The sequence below is a fragment of the Neolamprologus brichardi genome, chromosome 9 (assembly GCF_056152115.1).
Source record: "Neolamprologus brichardi isolate AB-2024 chromosome 9, ASM5615211v1, whole genome shotgun sequence".
Taxonomy (NCBI): domain Eukaryota; kingdom Metazoa; phylum Chordata; class Actinopteri; order Cichliformes; family Cichlidae; genus Neolamprologus; species Neolamprologus brichardi.
The window spans coordinates 19,409,191-19,431,937 of NC_142112.1; the positions used below are offsets into that span (position 1 = coordinate 19,409,191).

At 43.2% G+C, this 22,747-nt stretch overlaps 1 protein-coding gene across 4 annotated transcripts in view; it reads left to right on the forward strand.

The window, feature by feature from the left end:
* zfhx4 (zinc finger homeobox 4) overlaps window positions 1–22,747 on the forward strand; it is a 91,996-nt gene that overhangs the window by 53,026 nt on the left and 16,223 nt on the right. For all 4 annotated transcript variants that reach the window (XM_006794693.2, XM_006794694.3, XM_006794692.3 and 1 more), the window contains exons 6-7: window positions 2,292–2,526; window positions 21,784–21,882. In XM_006794693.2, coding sequence (XP_006794756.2) covers window positions 2,292–2,526; window positions 21,784–21,882 — 334 coding nt within the window. The remainder of the gene's footprint in view (window positions 1–2,291; window positions 2,527–21,783; window positions 21,883–22,747) is intronic.

Sequence of the window (22,747 nt, forward strand, 5' to 3'; positions counted from 1 at the left end):
AGACTCTTAACTGTTATGGCCATGTCTGCTCACACACTTTCCAATTCTAGCATGGTCTTCATATGGGGCTGTTCTTAACGTACTTCTCGAGGTTGTCACAAGAGGAAAGAAAGGCTTTGTTTGATTACCAGTTTTCTATTCAGTTCTAAGAGCCCCGCTTTCAGCTTCATTCAACTGTAACTGGGCCCCATTCCTATCAGAATGACGTTAAAATAAAAGTGTGTTTAAATGTCCAGATACGGTTAAGCTCAGAAAGAACCAGTTCCAAGCTAATCCTGTTTTGATATTGCGGTTGTCCTAATTGATCAGAGGATGAATGACAGTCAGAATGTGTGCAACTACGCGGGCTTTTGCATATGCTGCGTAGCATATGGCATTGCTTTGAGAGGTCGTTTTCAACAGAAGGTACTTCAAGCACCTCCTGTTTAATGCCAGTGTTTATAAAGAAGCACTGAAAAGTTCATATTGAAAGAAAAGCCATGACGTCACACTTTCTTGTTTATGCATGTGATATATGCGTGCTTGCTTCCGTAGCAAAAGTGTGTTTCCACAGTGAGGCTCGACAGCCCAGTTTTCCTGCGAGGTAGGGAGGGGAAGAAAGAAAAGAAGCAAAGAGAAAGAGAGAGAGAGAGAGAGAAAAGAGCGAGGGAGGCCTCCTTTCACAGAGAAACAAAGATAGCTGTAATTAATGGCCCTGAGCTCTGGACTAGGGGAGCTTTCTTCTGACAACTCCGACTTAATTAAAACTTAAGACTTCTGAAAGGGCCTCTGACTGCGAGGGGACGTCCCACCGTCTCGTGAGAAAAACCTCGCAAGATTTCCTACAAAAGAAAGAAAGAGGGAGAGACAGAGAGAAAAGATGTGTTAGTGGCTGTAGCTATGTTGCTAATCCCTGTTTGTCAAAGGAGGAGGGGGGGGTGGTTAGAACTCATACACCTGCGACCCACTCCTCCCACCACACACACACCCACACACACACACATACATTCATTTTTCCAGTCTCTCTCTCTTCCTGCTCCATATAGCTTGATGCAACTATACTCTGGAGGAAATATTACCTGGCTAACTTTTCATTTGCTTCCAGAATGAAACGTCTTCCTATAGGAAGAGGTGAGAGACTCAGTAGGGCTAGCACATGCACACTTGTCATTATCTGCATTAATTCATGCACAGAACCCTGCACCTCTTTCTCACATGGCTGTATGAATAAATCTTAACAAAGTATAAACTAACCTTTGCGAGCCACCCCTGTGTCTCTGCCATGCTATCTTTTCCCCCCTCTCTCTCTCGCTCTCTTTGTTGCTCTCTTCCTCTCTCTCTCTCTCTTCTCCCCTTCACAGAGGATCAGATAATAAAAGCTTGGCCTGGTCTTTTGTTTTTGTGCATTGTTCATTAGCCCGGCAGCAACAACAGAAGCACACTTGATATGCTTGGCTTGACTGGGTGTATGGGAGTAGGGCAAGGTGGGATGGGGGCTGTGCGTGCATGCCTGTGTGTGTGTGTGTGTGTGTACATGTGTGTGGGTGTTTGTGCACCTACATGCACCAAGGGCAGGGCAAGAGGTAGGGGGTAGCTTTGCATGGCTGCAATGCCATTAAAGAGGCAAGTGGAAATTAGGGGCTTGCAACTGACAGCACACATTGAATGAGAAACCCCTGCAGCTGCTAACAATATGGAGAGCTGGACAATGTGCATGTTAAAGACAAAAACGGTGTTCTGAACTCAACACCTTGTCTGACTTTTTGTGGGGGGGGGCGTTCTGTCTTTGCATTACTTAGACAATATCCAGTTAATTGGAAATGTTAGTCTTTAAACTAAGCTCAGCTGCTTAAAAGTTATATCTATTTCTGTTCGGTAGTTTCACGTTTGTCTGTCCCTTTTATATCTTGCCTTTATGCCTATACCTTTTTTCAATATATAGTTCTTGAAGATCTTTACTTGTGCTGTAGACTTATATAAAAGAGCCATTAGTCAGGAATCTTGGTCTCTAGTATTTTTCTTTCAGAAATATCTATAATACCACTGTAGCCAATAATGGGTCTGACTGAAATGCTGACTATTGACTTTTTGTTGGCTTTTTTAGAACCAGGCAAGTGGGATTTCTGGGTGTTTGAATTTTTGGAATTCAACTGGAAGGATAATAGAAGGAAGGTTTTTCTGGCCAAGTTTAAAATGTTACAAAGATATCTGGAAAAAAAAACAATGAAGTTGCTCCTGCTTTGAAATTTTTGAACTGTCCTTAAAAGGTGAATGCATCTAACCTTCAGACTCTCTACTTCTCTTTTCCACAGCATTTGCAGAAGCTGGACAGTTCGTATAGCCCGGAGTCATGTGTCTACTACTGCACGCTGTGCGACTACTCCACCAAGGCCCGCCTCAACCTGGTGCAGCACGCCCGCTCAGCTCGCCACCAGCAGAACGAAGGACTGAGGAAACTCCAGCTGCACCAGCAAGGCCTGGGAGGAGATGAGGATGGGCTGAGCCTTCATGAGCTGTTCCATGTCAAGGAGTGCCCCAGCAGCCAAGGTCTGTGCTTTTTCAACCTACTTTGTTTGCTTTAACTGTTGATACTTAAGAATATTTGTTAGTTTTAAGGCTATTTCAGTTAATACTTTGGGGATTAACTTTTTGTCACATCTTTTATTTTTATTTTTTTCTGGTGGAGTGCACACATGACCTGACTTTAACATTTTCTATTGGCTTCCACTTTTATTTTTATTTTTGTTGTTCTTCTTTTTTGAGATTTTTACAACCTTGTTATTAGCTGAAGTGGTCAGTTTTCTTTGTTTGAAGTCAGATTCCTCAATCTTTACTCCTTAGACTCCTCCTATCTCTTCCCTCCCTTGCATCACTCTCTCTTTCTTCTGTCAAATCTCTCTCACTCCGTACTTCATTCCCTCCTTCCTTTGGCCTTCATATCCAGATCACGTCTCTCGATACAGGCCCGTCCATTCCTCCTAATCTCTCCAAAATGAGCATACTGTTCCTATTAGGCTGCTGCTCTTATATCTGAAACATGCACACACACACACATAGACATACATACACACAGTGTCCCGTGCACAGGGACATCCCAAGCAGGCAAGTCAGCTTATGAAATTTCACCTTGGGAGGATCTCATAGTGAAAGGCCTGTACACACATACGTTACTCACACACATGTATGCTATGGCTGCACAGTCTCTCCCTGGAGTGAGCTTTCATTTCCTTTCTCATGACCAAAGCAATTTGGCTTTCATTTAAGAGTCTCCGTCCTGCCAGCAGCTAATAAGTGTAACAGAACTGTAAAACATTCAGAGAGACAAAAAAAAAAGAAAGAAAGAAAGAAAGAAAAAAAAAAGATTAATCGTTTTTCTTTGAGTGGGGGGTTGGATGGTGGGTAAGGGGTTGCAGGGTGTAAGGGGAGGGGGCTGCGTTGTAATTTAAACCAGAAGACAGAGAGTCAGGGTCCATTATTTAGTCATCCCTATGTTAATGCTGCCGGGAGAAAATGAGCGCTTAACTTGTTTTTGCTTTGCTTGACCTGCAGGAGCGGGTGGAGTGTGGTGGTAGTGCAGGGGGGAATGGGGAAAGTAGGGGGGGGGGTAACACATTTTGAAGAGCATTCCAGCATAGCATTAGCCCATACATCTGTCTGAGTGTGTGTGTGTGTGCGTGTGTGTGTCAGCTCATGTGTATTCCACCATGAATCTGCGCTCCCCAAAGTGTCCTGTTTATACTGTACATATACTCCCAAAACAGATGGGGGCCCAGCGCTTAGAAACATATGTGAGTCCTAGCGCACACTCACATGCACGCACGCACGCACACACACACACACACACACATACATTAACAGGAGACGAGCTCCCTGTCCTGGAGTGGAGACTGCTGCTGGTGAATGTTTGGTTTTAATTACACATGGATCAAAGTTTCGGTGAGATTTGGGGTGCAGCAGAAAAGCATGCTTAGATAAATCATTACCTTACATTTTAACATAGCCACCAACCCACCCCCCCTTCTTTCTCATCTCCCCTTTTTTGCCCCCCTCCCTCCCCTCTTTCTTTCTCTCCTTCTTTGTCCTGCTTATTCCTCCAGCTCCTGTCCATTTTTTTCTCCAGGCTTTTTACCGTTTTTTTCTTTCTTTTTTGTCCTCCTCCCCTTCCCTTTTTAAATCTCAAACCAGCGCACACAAGCAGGTTTTAAACCTGTCAAAAGCAATATTTGGCCGCTGCACCAAATTTCCAATGTTCCACTCTTAAAACGCACTAAATTTGTTGCTTGGACCCTCATTTTATACCTTGGCTTTGAGATGGCACATGGTGAATTTCCATGAGGAAGATAGTGTAAAACCTTAAGCGGACGCTGGCACCGTCCAAAATGCTAAGCCACTTTTCTGGATGCCCTTCTTTTGCCCACTCTATATAACTTACTTCTGAACAACGGTATTCTTTCACATGGTACGTGGTAAATGTTTCAAAGGCTACTTCCTTGTAGCCCATAAGTATTTGGCAGGTGTACGCACTGAGCGAAGTTACAACCATGTCAAGGAGAGATCAAACACTGAGAGTCAGTGGAATAAATTGGGCTTGTGTTCTTGTTCTGTAGTTTGCTAATAAAATCCGTGTTGTTGTATTTGTTGTTTATTTTTAGGATTTTATTTTTTTGGTTTTGGTTTCTGATTACAAAATAGTTCCTGTTAGCGTCACACGCTAGCCCACCTTACGAGAGAGAAAATGTATATTGCAATCGCTTTGGGCTCCCGCAGTGATATATGATGCGAATGGGGTTTTTTTTCAGCAATGGAAAATGCTTTATAGTAGGTAACATTTTCATCCAACGTTCAGTTTAAGGACCCTCTGTTTGTGTATTCGTGTGCTGTTAGTTTTCTGGGGCTACAACTCCTGACTCGAGCACTTTCTGTTCATTAGAGACTGGTATGAAAAAGATTAATTTAAGTGCTGACCGGTATCTTTCTCTTAAAGCCTGGGAGTTGGCACCAAGCCAGATAATTATAGGCTCATTTGGGAATAAGAGTTCTAATGCTTGGGACTTTATGTACATGTGAATGGCTTTCATTAAACAATTTTGATGCTGATTTTATGGCCTAATTAAGGATACGGTACTGGAGAGACACACCGCAAGAATATAGGTGTTTTGAACAAAGACAGGAGTGTACATGCAGTACTTGTGAGCTTGTAAATGCATAGGTTTGCCGATGTATGTGTGCATTTGTGTGTCTTTGCGTTTTTCTGAGAACTTGTCGGTCTCTGTTGTCCTCTTGAGTGTTTAATTCTCGTAACCTGGGCCCAGCCAACTCATGCCTTTACCTTTGGTAAATACCGTTGTGAAGCGAGTGAACTCTGTGCTCGCTTGCCCGCTTGCACCCTTGCATGTGCAGCAGTTAGCACTCCCGGCCTAAACAGCAGGAACTTTTCACCGCAACCTCTCAACTGCGTCCTTCAGAGACAAAAAGCCCACTGTGTCCACATTTCTGAGATAAACCCTCTCTGTGTGCAATTAGAAATGATCAAGAAAATTGAGTTTATAAAAAATGCCAGTTTACATCAGAAGAGCGGGCATAAATGAATTGCCTCTCAACATGGAGGAGTTAGAGGCCATTTTGCTTTGAGGGTCGTCCAAAAGTTATTAGAAAAATTAGATATTTTTTGTACTTCTCTGCGCTCTGTAATGAAGTTACGTCCTGAATGGAGCTGTTTAGTAAAACAGCTAAAAAAGAAAAATATGACAGATTGCGAGTCATGGGTATTCCATCATCGGTTTGATAATTTGAACAATTTGTTTAGCTGGATTTTTGGAGAAATTAACAACCTCTGAAGCTTAGTTGTTCCAGCGATTTTTTTCCCTTTTTTGCCAGCTCTGAATCTCTCGACCATTTGTTTAACTACAAAGAGCATTTTCAGGAGGCGTGTGTGTGTGTGCGTGCGTGCAAGCATGGGTGTGTTTTTCTATGTGTTTCCTCGCCCATTAGCCCTGTGCTCCATCATGTGTAAAGCTCCTCATAAGCCAGACCAAGCAGAAACATGAGGCCTTTTCTGCATACTTCACTTTCTGTCTTTTTTTTTTTTCTCCTTTCCTTGTTCCCTCTGTCCCTCTCAAAAAGGAAAGGGAGATGGGATCTTATGGAGGTAATTATGTCTGAGAATCCAGCCTGTCATCCATCCCTCCAACACCAACCCCACCACCCGCACATCTCCATCACTCTGTAAACCCCCTCCTCTCTCCCGACCCCAACCACCGTCACCCGACATGCATTAAAGAGGGAGGGAGAAGACCCTCTTTGTCTGAATCCCTGTTTTAAACAAAAGATCTCTTCTGACTTAGACAGACCAGCAACACTTTTATCATGTGCGGGTGGGTACACGTGCGAGTGTGTCCAGACCCCTTTGTTTTCTCTGAGTGATAACGCTCTAGGACATTTTTGGTCCTAGTTAAATTAGTGTAGCAGTGCTAACCATTTACATAGCAGCTGTAGGCTAAAACCTGAGCCTAATGGACTCTTATTATCCACATATATATGTGGCTGAGTGTGGATATAGATGCGTGTTTGTGTGCGTGTTTCCAGCAGGAGGTGGTGGAAGCACGGCCAGTGGGAAAGTGTGCCATCCTGCCTGTTTTCCGAACGCACAGACATTCCTTGTTTTAAAATGCTCGCCGTCGAATTGTGCTAGCTAAGTCGAGGAAGCAAAAAACACAGAGAAAAAAAAAGAAATCATCCCATTTTCAATGTGGGAAAGAGCATCCCAAAGAGCATTTCGATGTGATGACATTGAAGAAACTTTTGAGGTATTAGGTTTTACCTCCTCCCTCAGTTTCACTTATTCATCTTATGCCTCGTTTTTTTTTCTTTTTTCCTTCGGGTGGTGGGGATGGTTTCGCCATTCCAGTGGTTGTCTTTTTTCGGAAAGGTCTCTCCTCAGACAGAAGTCTATTTTCAGGGTTTGTCTCAGTAATTTGTGGCCATTACATAAACATTCATGGATGGCCAGAGGACTGAGAGAAAGGATGCAACACACACCCAGATCTAGCAAAACCACTAGAGTTAGCATAGCGGTGGCCATTTTCTCTTTTAAGTTGTAGAATGGAGAGGGTGAAACCAGATAACTAGCTCATGAAAGGACACTTCAGCCCTTTATTAGGAACAGCTTTAAGCATTCATCTATTAGATATGTACATTTAGAACTGCTCTGGATAGTTTAAGCCGACCAGTTATAATGCATATCGATTTGCTCACATCCAGATGATTAAATGCAGTCATTTATTTTTGACCTTTTCTTCTTCATTTACCGTGACACAGGAAGTTACTTACATACTGTAAAAGGTAAAGTCCACAGATTTCAGTCAGATGGGATTCATTCCTCGCATAATAAAAACCTGGAATGTTATTTTATGTGTCCAACACGAATACAAATACAGGGGGGACTATTCTGATGAGAGTGATGTGATTTTGCCCAAGAGGATTTTTGTAAAGCATGTAGCTTTTTATTGCCGTGCAATTAGTTGGAGACAATACTCTGCATTTTAAATCATTTGTCAAATCAAAATAAGACACATTCATATATGTATATTATTATATTTTCGGCAAGTAGCAATTTACCCCAAATTTCCCAAAACCATATTCTCTACGGCTGAGGGAGTAAAAGATGTGGTCATTTTTTGAATAATTCCATCCAAGCAAATTATAATTACTTTGTGGTCTCTGTGTGTGTGCACACAGAAAAAAATGGGCAGGAGCCCGACTTGTGCCTCAGAAAAAAAAAGTGCCTCGTTCACCATAAACTATTTTTGCAATGGTGTGTCGGGGCGGTATGGGCTCAGCCGATTGTTTTTCTTTGAGTTGAGCAGCTCTTTGGTGTAGGGGTATTACCCCGTCTAAATTGTTCCCTCATGTTTTCCGCCAAGGTTCTGTGCCCAACACACTGACAGTTATAATTTGCAGAAATTGCGCTGATTATCTGAATTAGCATACCTGACCAATGCCACATTAGTCTTATTTACAATACAAAGCCGTGGGGCTCTGAGGACGCATACTAAATATGACTTAACCCTTTGAAGAGGGGACTGGCGTCACAGGGCCAGAACGTCTTTCACGTCAATGATATCACAAAGAGCTTAAGGCCCCCCACTCCATATGGACCTGAAAGCCTCTGGAAGACTCCAGGAAAGGGAAGTGGTGAATGCAAAGTCCAAGGACCATATTGAAATCACAGGTTTACTGCAAGTTTTTCCCTTACTCTCAGGTTCTTTTGACCTTTGTCTTCCCATATTTTTTTTTCACCACTTAGCTGTTCTCCCCATCTTGTTTTTCTTTTCCTTTTCCACCCCCCACCCGCACCCACCCTCTTCACCCCTGTTCTTCTTTATTTTCTTCTCCCTCACGTCTATTCTTTTCCCTCCCCAATCCCTTCATACACCCCCTGTCCATTGACTCTTAACCACAGATGGACAAAACAATGGCCCATGTCACACAGCATTAAGACAAACAATCCAGTGATGGGAGGAGGGTTGTGTGGAGCCGGAGCCACGGTAACCAGGCAATACGCTCACTGGTCCAAGCAGCCACTAATCTCAGACAGCGATGATACAATTCACAAATGGACACTGAAGGCAGCCTGTACGCACACACGCTCACAGCCACATGCAAAAAAAAAATAGGAACATTAAGAAATAGAGTTACTGGGCAGCATTTCTGCAAAAAGTTTTCTTTTCTTGTGTCCGTCTACACTCTCCTCTCAGTTTCTCTTCCCTCATCCATCAATGGGAGGTATAGAATTGATAGCAGGTATTGATTACCAATTGGCTAAGGCTAATCTGCTCTAACCGGAGGAAGCTTTGCACTTACAGCGGCTGTCAGTGGCTTGTCGTGTGTGTTTCTATTTGACTGTGCAGCATTACAGTAGCAGTAACAGTATTTTTTTTGTCTCAACTGCTTATGTACAGCATACTAATGGTCCGAAAGCAAGGCGTTACATTTAAAAGAAAAGAAACAAATGAATAAAATAACAATGGAGCTAATCTGGACATCACTTTTTTTCAGAAAAAGGGAAACGTATGTTCTGTCTGTCCAAAGAAGCTCCGAGAGACATGCCAAGTTTCACCTCCCTACCTATGTGAATAAGACCCATCTCCCTCTTGCTTCTTTTCTTCATCTCCCTAATAGGAAATTTGAGCACACTGTGTGAGATTAAAGCAGAGAATCAATGCCTTGTGAGCAATCATTTCCAGACAAATCTCTTTCATCTTTTTTTTTCTCTCACCCCCCCCTTTCTCTCTCCCGTTCGTTTTCTCTCCCACCTCCTAATGCTAACAGGGGGTCCTGTGTCATGACATCCCTTTTGCTTTTATCATGTCCTAATAACATTCTGAAAATAGAGAGAGAAAGAGGAATGTGACAGAGAAAAGAGGGTGCTGGGGAAAAAAAAGAACAAGAAATGGATAGACTGATAAAAATCCATTGAATGAGCATGGTTCTTGATTTGTGCTTTGATGTGGATGTCTTTGTGCAAATTAGACAAATATGCCCGCTGCTTTAGTCATCTCGAGGCTCTTCAAGAGATGCCATCTCCTCTTGCCATCCTTTTCTTTTATAAAGGATCGAAAGAAGGAGGGAAGGAGTGAGTGACAAGTTCATTTAAGGGCAAAAAAAATATACATTTCACAAAATGCAAGTGATTGAAGAGAGACAAGAGGAGGCTGAAGAGAAGTTTTTCTCGCTGTGTAAAATTATAGTATATAAGAAGTAGCCTGTACAAGGCAGTTGAATAAAACTGAAAATCTAAAAAGCTATCTACATAAAAAAAATGCTTTTGTTTCTGCTTGGTTAGATGCAAAAGGTGTTTCACCTTGGTGCATAAGTCTAATGGGCAGGGATACACACATATACACACACACACACACACCTTGGCCAGACCTTTGTTTCAAAAGCAGGTTAATGGGGAGTGAGGAAGAGGAGCGTTGCAATTTTCTGCTCTTTAGGCGCCAGAGAATTCTCTCCAGTGTAAGAGAGACCAGACTCTCAGCGTAATAGGCATTTTACACCCTCATCACCCCTTGCACAGACACACACACAAACATGGACACACGTTCCCCAGAAATGCGTGGGAGTGTAATAGGCATTCTATGGTGTGTATTGCCCATCCCTAGAGAGCCAGTAAGTGTTAGACATGCATAGAGTCGGCAATGAGACAATCAGCATGCTGAAATTGAAACCTTGTCTGGAGTCACACAGGAGGGGAGGACGATGTGCGAGAGGAGAGGAGAGGAGAGGAGAGGAGGAGAGGATTAACTATATAGACTGGAGGACCAGGGATAGGAGCACAGATGGCAGCAGGGCGAGGAGATCCAGAATAAGAAGAGAGGAGAGACAGAGGGAGAGGAAATAGGAACTGATGTTTGTTTAATTGCCTCATAAGTGATGACACAGATAATTATGTCGAAAAAGGGATGCTCCTCTTAGGCAGGGCCAATGAGCAGCTGTATCTGTTGTGCGTGTGTGTTTCATGCTGTCTCTCCCTATAGCCCCATCAACTGTTGTCCCCTCAAGCCACATCAAGTATAGGACACCATTAAAGCAGTGCGGTTTACGTCATATCAAATCATTCAGCTTAATTAACAGACAAGCACACACTCAAAACACACAGACACACACTCATCATTTGGAATCATTTTAATTACTCTGCAACATCACGATTATTAATATCTCTGCTTCGTATACCTGGGGATATGAAGGCGAGTGTGTTCACCTATATTTCCTGCGCTGCGCTTCCATGTGTGCAAGTGATGCTCCCTTGACTTCATATCTAATTGTCTTTTTTAATGACAATATTCCACTGTGTGCGGGCTGTATGTAATGAGTCAGGGTGTGTCAAAGTGCAGGCCTGAGCTGTCTGCTCGAGTTAAGCTCTTCCCGTCTACTGAAGAAGCCTCCAGCGTACGCACTCGCGCGCGCACACACACACACACACACACTCAAAAAGACCAGTATCAATGTGGGAGTTCCTGTATCTGACACGAGATTAAGAGGGCCAAGCGGAGGAACGTCGAAGAACTGCCCTGTTGCATTTGCAAGAAGGAAAAAGGACCGTCCTGTCACACGCGCGCGCACACTCAACACACACCAGCGCGAGCATCCTGTGCTGTAAGTGAGCAGTAGCCTGCCTTGCATTATTCACAGTGGCCGAGTGATCGAAGCCTGGTTCAATAACACTAAAGCGGCGCATGCTGGAGAGATTTGTCTTACAAAACCTTGACACACACACAGGCGCACATATGCTCTCACACACATTGATTTTTGGTGGTGGGAATCTCCTAGGCTTTGGACGAAAGACAGGGACGAGAGAGGGGGCTTCCCCCGTCAAAGCAAACCCCCCCATACACACACACACACACACACACGCATCGTTGTACTTATTCTGGACTTTACACCCGGATACGGTGCATAGGCAAACGCTGTAAGTGCATGTTTAATTCTCACAAAATGAGATCTGATGGATGGCGATGTCTGGCGATATCATGCACGTGAAAACGAAAGAAAAAGCTGAAGATAGGCGGCGAAGGATCTGCTTCTTAGATCTGATGGGGTTTCATTTACTGCAAGATGAGCTGATGGTAAAAAAAAAATGTAAAAAGCAAAGGAAAAAAAAAAGTCTAACTGATCATATTTCTGTTTTTTGCTGACTCCCCTCTTTTGCATTTTACCATCAGGGGGCTTTTTGCAAGCCAGGCAGAAAAAAAAATCATGCATTGCCTGATATGTCATATCACTCTGCTGTAGTGCGTGTGTGTGTGTGAGTGTGTTTTTGCACAGGAGTGTTCAATTTGAAAGCCTTCACTTGATTTGAATGGAAATTTTTCTTATACATCAGCCACTTCATTCAGTTTCTTATTTTCTTCTGAGCGGCACAAGCAGCGCCCTCCGGCGTTTTTGACATATTAACATGTATTGACAAGCCAGCGCTCGCATGCCTGTAAACACACAGCACAAACACACGCGTATACACACACACCTCTGTCCCCCGAAGACCTGTGATCAACCATACCCAATCCCTTGTAATCATTTGGAGCACCCACACACACATACACGTGCACACACATACATGCACATGTATTTTCAGCTTCAATCCAGAGTAATGGTTTGGGGCAGGGGCTGAAGCAGTGGGCTTCTTTCCCTTAGCCCCAGTGTCTTAAGCTGCCATTGATTAAATGTTAACTGATATACTCGGCCCTGGCAATCTTGTTAGAGCTGGAGCAGGCAGGCAGCTAGACAGACAGTTTAGGACCTGCACCCTCCTGATCAATAGCACAGATAAAGATTTCATCCATCAATGAGCTCCCAAAACAAAAGGTATCTGATACCTGATTAGGCCCGCGGGGACACAGGCGCGCACACACACAGATATGAGCATAAACACACTTTTACATGGCCACATGGGCTTCTGGCACATGAAGCGATCACACACACACACATACACGCGCGTTTGGATCAGGTAAATACTTAATTTAAAAATCTGTACATAAGCTTAAATAAGCGCACACTTCTCACACACACATTCTTTTCACTTATTTTGTCCAGAATAATACCTCTAACAACCCCATCTGAAGTCAATCAGTTCCACACCTAATGGTGTAATTACGACAGATACGCACTCACGCTGAAGCGCACACTCCCCCGACACACACACACACATATACACAGTCAAGTTTGCAGATAAGACAGTCCTGACTTTTCCCGGATGAAGGTTAATTATGCTGTGTAAGTTCACTTAGGTGTGGGGTTGCGTTTATCCAAAGAGGTGTATATATGTGTCTATATATACACGTGTGTATGTGTGTGCACGTCTATTTAGATTGCACGTGCATGCCAACGGCACCACAAAATGGATGAATCAATGTCTGGGTGACCACTACTGTTAAAGTGTATCAATAATGTTCCCCCATCTTCTTTCTCAGCTATTGTCACAAGGCAATTTGAAAGCCCAAGCCTTGCCGCAATTAAGACTTAATTATAAATCAATAAAAGAAGTCATTTGAATATTGATTTTTCCTTTTTCTTCATATTGTTAATATATTCCACACCCTGCCTGTGATTTTTTTTCCCCTTCCGTTTTTGTTACAATTTTAAGGGGAATCAATATTTCCCTTTACAGTCATCCGAGAAGTGTTTTGGCGTAATTGGAGCCAAAAACACAACAGGATGTCTTGATGGGGTTTGATACCCAGAGGTGGTCAGAGGGTGAAAATGTCACAGACCCTTAAATTGTGATGGATTTCCCCCCCCCAAAAAAAAGAAAGAAAAAAAAAAGAAAAGAAGAGCTAATGATACTTTATAGCACTCAAACAGTGATCTCATTTTGGGAGATTTTGGGTGACATTTGTTGTCACGATGCCAAAAGCGCATTTCCATAATTTTCACGGCTGACATTTTCTTTGATATGACACTGTATCAGAGCACACTCCAGAAATGATATCAATGCACCCCAGTAACCTGCATTTCATTTGATTAAATGATATCTTTGCTGTTTTATTTTCCTGCTCAGCCATTTTGAAGGGCTGTGAGATTTTCAAGTGGCGTGTCAGGGGCCGGGAGTCTAATGCATGGAAACATGGTGCTTTCTGTTTTCTGACGGCTAGCAGAGATAAGGTAGAGATATGGCTCTAGTACTGGCTCAAATCTAAAACAGATCCTGCTTGGGGGGAGGGGGGGTGGTTGGGGGAGTTTAGAAAGTGAAGGAGGGGAGGGGGGGAGGAGGAAGGGAGGGGTGGAAGTAGTAAGAAAAGGGAATATTATCAATCCTCTAAGTGTCTGGCGGTGTCTCTCTTTCTTTCCCTCTTTCTCTCGCTCTTTTTCTCCCCACTCTCCTTCAGTAATCTGATTTATTCGAAGCATATGTGTGCTGCTCTGTCTTTGTCTGCTTCTATTAGGGCCAGTGGGGGCCCATATGACATTGTTTAGCCAGTAATGAAATGGACATTTTTTGCATGTTTTTGAGAAAGTCAGAGGAAAGCCAACACTCCTTATTTGTAACTGTCTGCAAATACCATCTCCAGGGCAGTACAATACCATCTCCAGGCCCAGGTCTGTGCATGTGTGTGTGTGTGTTGCGTGTGAACATGTGTGACTATGTGTTACAGGTTCCATGTAGTCATTTTGGAGATGAATCTGAGCAACCTAATGAATATTTTGGCTTGAAGATATTTTTTTCCCTTCTTCTGTGGCTTCTTATGAGTTCTGCCATCCTCTCTGACCTTAACACATTAGAGGCCCTGATGATGAACACATTTTTTGTTCTGCGCATGCCTCCATGACAAAAGACGTGTCACGTGTAAAAACGGTTAAGCGCTAATGGAAGCTACGTGGTGCTCGACCGAAGTCCGCATCGGTAACAAATACAGTTACCGAAAACCATTTGAAATTAATAAAGTGACTGGAAACACTGTTAGGATTTTTTTTGTCATCTATTTATGCGTAAAATACACATTTTTAAACATTTTGTTTATCTGTCCTTTCTGTCTACTCAAATCTTCCCTTTGTTTTTCATCCAGGATTACAGTCTTGTTTTTTGGTGGCTCTGAAAGCAGATGGTTTTATGCAGCTAAAAACGGGACAGTAGCCCAATAGGATAAAGATCTGTTTAAGCATTATCCATTTGGCCACTGCCCGTCACAGGCCTATTTTAAGCATAGACACACACACACACACACACAGCCATTCTCTTAAACCATGGCAGCCATTTTATTAGATTCCCTGTTTTCAGGCCTCGTATTAGTTCTCGGAAAATAAATAAACCTTGAATACATGACAAGGGCCGGTCTGGTCAGTTGAAAACTATATCTATCCTGCTCGTATCTTTGTTTACCAGTGTAGTGATGGATGGAGAGATAACGGGTAAATGGTGGCGCACAGGAACAGATGGGATAGGTATATGGACGGATAGCTGTGTGAAAAGATAGAAAAATAGATGGACAGATAGATAGATAAATGGATGGATAGCTAGACAGATGAATGAGACAGGGAGATCTTGTTGGGCTGATAGAGTTGAGCAGGTATGCCGAGAAACAGCTGCTTTCTTCATTAGGTTCATCTATCGATCTCGGACCCTTGTTTTGTGCGTGTGTGTGTGTGTTTGAGGGAGAGGAGAAAGACAGCAGGCTCTGTAGATAAGTGCTGGTAATAGAACAGAATGAATTCTTATCACAGAGATGGGAAGGCCATTAACCCTCAGCTCCTAGTTCTCTCTCTCGCTCTCTCTTTTTCTCCCTCCCACCGTCCTCCGGTCTGGACCTGACAGGTTCATGTTGGCAGGTGTGTGTGATATTTCCACTATGTGTGTGAGACTCTCCAAGTGCGTGCATGCGTGCGCATCTCAGCTGCCGCTGCGCAGACTGCCCTATCGGCCAGATGTTTATAATCAGGGGCTAGATAAATATTGGCCCGAGGAATCATAAAAGACCGGGAAGAAACAGAGAATAGAGAAAGAGACGGGAGGAGATGAAACAGAGGAGAGGAATCTTCTTTTCAAATTATTCTTAAATCCCTCAGTAAGCATGCCGTGCCGCCTCCTCGGTTCACCTACTCAGCCTAAGGTGATTCAAAAAGCCGAAATGCAATATGGCTGTTGTGTAAGATGCAGGTGTGTGTGTGTGTGCACGTGTGGAGGTGTACAGTAGGTGTGTTAGCCTATTGTATAAGGCCAGGTGTTGGGGCAACTTTTTTTTTTATCCACCGCTGAAACTTTTGAAGTCATATTTTTGTCCTGTGAAAACCCTTTTTGTATTTGCCATTAAAGAATCATTAACACCACCCTCCACACACACACACACACACACACAGAGGCACACACACCCATCCACCCAGTGCCCACAGCACTGAAAATGAAACCCTTCTTAACACGAAACAACAGTTTCTGTCTGCGCAGCAAGCAAGACATGCAAGCCTTTAATCTTGGCTATGTTTATTCATATGATTTTTTTTTTCTCCCCCCTCTTTTTTTTTCCAAAAGAGTAATAGGTGTTTTGTTAGTCGCCTGCAAGACAGCAGAGCGAGCAATTTGAGCGAAAGAAAATACAATGAAGAGTCTCAGGAAGTCGTAATTGACAACAACAAAGCAAATTTGGAGCTGCTGATACAAGCATTTTTTACACAAAAAGTCATTTTTTTCAGCTTATTCTGTCAGTTCAACTTATTGACATTCACACCAGGAGCGAATTAAATGTGACAATCCTATTGTCTGGCTTTCAGAGTCGACCTGAAACAATATATATATATATATATATATATTGCTGGTGTAATAAGTTTGCGTGTTTTTAACAATAAATGGCTCAGTGTGGGTGGATTTGAGAGTGTGGATGGAAACATGTGTGTTTGCTTGTGCTGGTGTGTTTACATGTTAGCATGTGGGCTGTGGACTTATGTGCATGAAATGCATTGAAAGCTGCGTAGGAGTAAATGTGTGTTATACGCAGAGATATTCATGGTTAGGTGTGTGTGTGAGGGGGAGAGAGGGAAAGCGTGTGCGGATGTGTGTGTGTGTGTGTGAGTGAGTTATTCCCAGGCCCTGTGCAGGAGCTGTAGACCCTCTCTGCTGGGTTGATGTTTAGTATTTTAGACATGCTACATTAACAACATCTGGTTAAGATCTAAATGCTTGTTAAACGCGCTGAAATTCGGGGGGAAAGGTACGGGGAGAACGAGGGAGAAAGGGGGGATAAAGAGGGAGAGTAGGGTAAATAAAGATTTGAGGGTGAGAGAATGGGAGGGGGGGGATCAGTAAGTCTGTAAGGTTATTACTCTGGCAGTATTACCACTGGCCCTTGACTATGTGTGTGTGTGTTTCGGTGTGTATACGTGTGTGTGTGTGTGTGCGTGGCTGTGACTGTGTGGGATGGTGTAATGTTTCAAAGCTTTCCCCTTAAAACCTAGAGGCCAAACTAGAGCCACGCGCGCGGCGCAGGAATGTGACATCACAGGGCCCCCTGTTGCTCACATACGCACACATGGTCTCACAGGGGACGTGACCAGAGTTGTAAGAAGAAATCAGCATCAACATCATGCCTAAGTTGAGGAGACACGGGAGTCAAATGTGTTGCACAAAAACATTAAGGCTTCAATATTAGCACAGATAAAATGGACCCAGTATCAAGCCTGCATTATTAGACAGACTTAACACTCTGAAAATGCTCTGCTATACGCAGTCCAAGCTACACAATAACAGATTCTTTGTCTTGTTATTTTAGCAGCTCTTATATATCGTATATTTTCTTTGGCAGCAATTACAGTTTCAGTTGATGCTCCAATTTTATGGTATCCATGATTTAAGATAAACAAAATGCAAAACAAGACTTTTTTTTTACTCCTTTACCCCTTTAATGAGCACCGTCCTAGCCCTAAGGAAGCAAATTAGAGGCAGCTCAACCCAGCTAATGAATTCAGCCATTTTGGAGTCTCCGTGTCCAGTTTCCTGGCGTGGCATTGCTCGACTGTTGTGTGCTGTACAACCGAGTCCTCCACCGGGCACATAATGACCCGGCATGGCGGTTATGGGCCCTTAGGGGGAGACAGGAGGGGGAGTGAGTGGTCTCAGAGCAGGTCATTATACAGCTAGAGGGCACACACATACACACATGCACGCACAAACACACTGCACTCACACTTTCAATATATTCTTCATTGCCTCCATCTCCCATATGTCTAGTCCTCTATTTTTTCTTTGCAGACATCTCTTTCTCCTCCACTCTATCCTCCTGCGTCCGTCTGTTTAAAACTTGCTTTTCTATCTGTTTGCTTTTTGCTCTGCTTTGAAAAAATATGAGCATGTTTTGTTTGGTTTTTTTTTTATTTCTACTACGGATGCCAAATTTCAGATACTATTTATTGGATAAACAAAACAGACATTTATGGGTAGGAATCTAACTGGTTACACTGGCTACTAACTGATAAAATCTCAAATCAAATTGATAGGTTGAATCTCTGATCATAAGACACTTAATTATTCTTCCTTTTTAACAGTTAAATATAGGCTTGTGTTGGTTGCAGCGTAATCGAAGCCAGGGTTTGTGGTTAGCTCGAGCTCACCGGCCGGCTTTAATGTTCCGACTGACCCACATCAAAGAGAATCCCACCAGGCTGCCAAAATCACACACCCTCCACAGTCTGGCCCGCTTTGTGTGTGTGTGCACGCGCGCGTGTGCATGCACAGAGGCAGTGGAAGGTGACTGCGAAAGTTTTTGCTCTGTGTGTCCTCTGGTAGCGATTAAGTTGATGGTTAAGAGTCCCCCCGCTGCAGAATGCTCTGTCTCTCTTTAACACACACACTTTACACACACATACTTGCACATGACATTTCACATGCAAACATATGCAGTCACTGTCTCGCTCGCGTGATCAATGGTACACATCCACGCTAACACGATGTAACATGCACAGTCATTCACGCGCTCACGTACACACCCGTGTGGTGTGTGAGTGTCAGGGTCAGTCAGAGGGCAGACGCTGTGCTGATGTATTGAGAGAGCTCGTCTGGGAATGTCCTCAGTGTGGAAACACATTCCCCATATGCACACACGCACGAACACACACATGCATGCGGGCACACACACACACACACACACACACACCACAGATATAACTGACTAGAAGGGGAAAGGAGAAAAAAGCACTGATGAGGCCCAGATGATCACCCCCTCCTGTTCTCTTTTTTCTCTTTCTTCACCCACTCTTCACCCTCTTCCTTCCTCTCCTTCAGTCTTTCTGTTCATTGTCTCACGTTTCTCCTGTGTTTTGTCTGGCTACAGGTAGACTGCCCCCTAGAGGTTTGTTAAGACCCTGGTTTGATAATGTTAAGATCACACGCTGCAGTTCAGACCACTTTCACTTGACTTATTTCCTCCTCTGCTTGCTGTCATCTATTAGAAGAATGACTTGATTAATTTGCAGTTTGACCAGCTTAATGGGCGAATACAAAAATGTGCAATAAGTCATCGTGAAGATCATATTCAGAAGTAAAAAAAAATACAAAAAATTATTCAGAGTTGTCATGTAATGGTAACGAACTAGCTGTAATTCGCACATTTTTATTTATCATCACAGATGGAAAATTTATTTATGGGATAAATGATATGGTCTCGTAGTGCATTATAGGGATAATATCAAATAAAAATAATTGCTATTAAACTTTTATGACCATCTTTTTAAATTAATTGAATAAATGATATGTAACAAATCACTTTTTTCCTTCTACTTTATAAATGTTTTTTATTATTTTGACACGCTAACTTGACCTTGCAGTATATAAGATCTACTAACGCGTGTTTTTTTTCTCAGTATTTCTGTTCTGACCCTTACCCCTCCACCCCTCCCACCGCATGCTTATGTGAAACATGCTGTTCGATTTGTACCGTTTGCTTTTCCTTGGCTTTGAACAAAAGTCAAGCATAGAGAAAAGATAAACCAGTGATGAAGGACTTTGGTACCCGCCACACACGTGCAGCATTTACACCAGCACGCACGCGCACACATGGATACACAGTGTGCGTCCTCTCCCCCCTCCGTATGAAGGTGAGGTGAATTAAAATACAAAGATGGACGCTGCAGCACCAGCAGTGAAAATTGCAATTTCTGCAGCCCGGCCTCTCTTGGCTGACAGGAGATATTTCATCTCCGTTGTCACCGATGTATTAATAAAACATCAGGAGCAGAGTGCAGTCCCAGTCTTTCATGCACACACACAAACACACAGACTGTGTGTACACAGCGTGTACAGCAGCCACGTGTGCAAATGCAAAACTATAACAGTGTTCATGAATACAGGCGCACACACACAAACACAACTGCAATTTTCCTCCTCAATCACATGCCAGCGTCTGCCATGAAAATTTCATGCTGTATATAATGTCCACTTAATGTGTTGCCGCTTAAAGCAATGGCGCCAGCGCTTAGTCTGTGTGTCTGTATGTGCTTTTTTGCATGTGTGTGTGTACTCACACCACATGGTATTTGAAAGGGTTAATCATATCATGTTTCCAAAGGGGTGTGTGTGTGTGTGGTGGTGGTGGTGGTGGTGGGGGGGGGGGTTGCAGACCTCTTTTGCTCATCGTACAATGGCCAAAGTGATTGTATGCAAATGCAAGCTGACCTCAATGCACCCTTTGCCTGATTTCTGTGAATATGCGTGTGAGTGTGCCTGCGTGTGCTGTGTGTGCGTGTTATAAAATATGGTTATTAAGGCGGTACAGGATTGATGAGCTCAGCTCTTTTATACACACTCACCCATGCACACAGACACACACCGGTTTCATTCTCCGGCAGAGTGAGGGGTTTGTGTTGAGAGCGAGACCCCCCTTTCCCCCATTTAAAAGACATGAAATTTGTAACGGTTTTTCCTCTGTGTGTGTCTGCGTGAACGTGATACTCTGCGTGTGTGTGATTTGATGCCTGTTTGCAAGTGTTTCTGTTTGATTTTGCATTGGTGTGTGCTAGTCCTGAGATGGAGGAGGGCACTATATTGTGTGTATATTTATATATATGTGCGCGCGCGCGTGTGTTTATGTGTGTGTGTGTTCGTGCCATGTGTGCATGCGCATGCCTGGTTATCTGGCCTCTCTCAGACTGCTCAAAATTCATTACAAAGTGACATCAGCCCAGCCGGAGACAAATGATGGCTGGATGAAAGGGAGCGCTGGGGCTCGGCTAGGATTAGTGTTAGCTTGTGCTGGCGACACATATATACACATACACACACACACACACACACACACACATGCGTACACACTCGCACACATGCACACACTTTAATCCACTGGCAGAACACTGCAGATACACAGAATTATCAAACAAGGGGCTGAACTCTCAGAGATGGGTAGGCTAATCTGCTAATAGTGCAGAGCTGCACGTGTGTGTTGGTTTGTGTTTTGGCGTGCGCACGCAAATACACACACACACATACTTTTTAGCAAGGCGTGCAAAAATACGCAGACACAATATTTCTGTACGGGGTAGTGGCGAGCATGACCTACACAATCTCATGTTATTTTGCTTTTCATTTTTCCCCCGGATTTTACAGCAGGACGTGTGTTGTTGTAGGCTGTCAGTGCTAATGTGTGCCTCAATTTGGTAGAGCTGTGTATTTTTTCCAGTTGTCGCAATAAAGCAGAATGATAGCGTTTCCACATAATTATGTTTTTACATTACAACAGCATAATTTGTGTTTCCACCATGCTGTAATGTTTGTCTAACCTGAAATAACACTTCAAATGAATAGAAGAAAAGTAAAAACGCTTATTTAAAATGAAATATATGGACAAAAAGTCATTATTATGCAATGTCAGTAAATAATATTCTTTATTTTTTTTGAGAAGTGCATGTTGAAGAGAGGCACCCGAAATAACTGAAGCCGTTTCCCCGGAGGCCATATTTTGTTGTCACACAACCTTTCAGCTTTCAGGCCATGGATGTATTATGTTTCACCCACTAGAAGTGGCAGAGCGCGGCTGTTTTCAACAAAGCATGTGTTTAAGTCAATAACATTATTTGCTGGTGAGATATGCTGTTCAGTGGGATACGTTTACTCTAGAAAAAGGTGTTTATGGGAATAAAGCAAACATATAAAAGCTGGAATATTTCTCTAATATCACGCTGCAATATATGTTAGAACATCTGCAGCTTTCGGAGTCAAACACCATGAAATTTTCTTTTTCCAGTGCTGCCCTTACAGCCATCGAATGCTGTGTTTTAGAGAGCTCTGCAGATAATGAAGTTGTTGTTTTTGTGTGTGTGTATGTGCATTTTCAGAAGAAACTTCTGAGGACAGTGAGAGACCTCCTCGCTCCTCCTCCAGGCCCGGGCTCAACCTCAGCGACCGAGACTCGGCTGACAGCAGGAAAACTGACCGTAAGTCTGCGCGCGTGCAAACTGTGCGCACAAAACACATACGAACCACAAGCCTCTCGTCTTAAGTTATTGTTCATGTGTCGCTCTCCCTCAGATAAGGTTCTAACGTGTGTGTAACATGTGAATGCTGCTGACTAGCCTCCATGTGACCCGCTTTAATCGTTTCCATCTGACAGAAAGAGAAAAAGGGAGAGACGGGGGAGTGGGGGAAACAAGAAGAGGAAGGAAAAAAGGACAGAAAGAGAGAAGGATAAGTTGAGTGTTGTGGATATTACCAGGCAATGTCCAGGCCCCAGATTATTTTTTAATCAAATCAGTTTGCGTGCTTGTAATTTATAAGCGCCTTGCATTAATCTTTTCTCGTTCTTGTGCCCTCTCCGATGACATATTAATTTTTCATAAGCGCAGGATTAGATGGGGGGCCTGTGTATATGTTTTTCTAATATTGCACTGCATCCCTGCAACCCTTAAATTAGTTTTTTCCCTGCACTCTCCCTTCATTTTTCTTTCTCTCCCATTTTTTTTCCTGGCTCAATCCATCCCTTAATTGTTGTCCAATCTGTGAACCTATCGCAGGCATTACCTTGGGTAGAAAAAAAAAATAGCACGAGATAGAAAGAGGGGGAAAAGGAGAAACAGTTTATTCGTTTGTAAGTATAGTGAAGCAGGGAGGGGCAACAATCTGTAAAAGGCGACTTGGCGTCGCTGTTATTTTGGGCGAGGTATGGAGCACATAATGCCTCTGCTGTGAAGCTGTGGTCAGGATGGCCCCGGCTTTGTTAGATTTGATTTACCCAAATATGAATTCATATGGTTTTCTTATGTATGAGATGGAAATCCATGGCTGGGAATGAATATTACATGG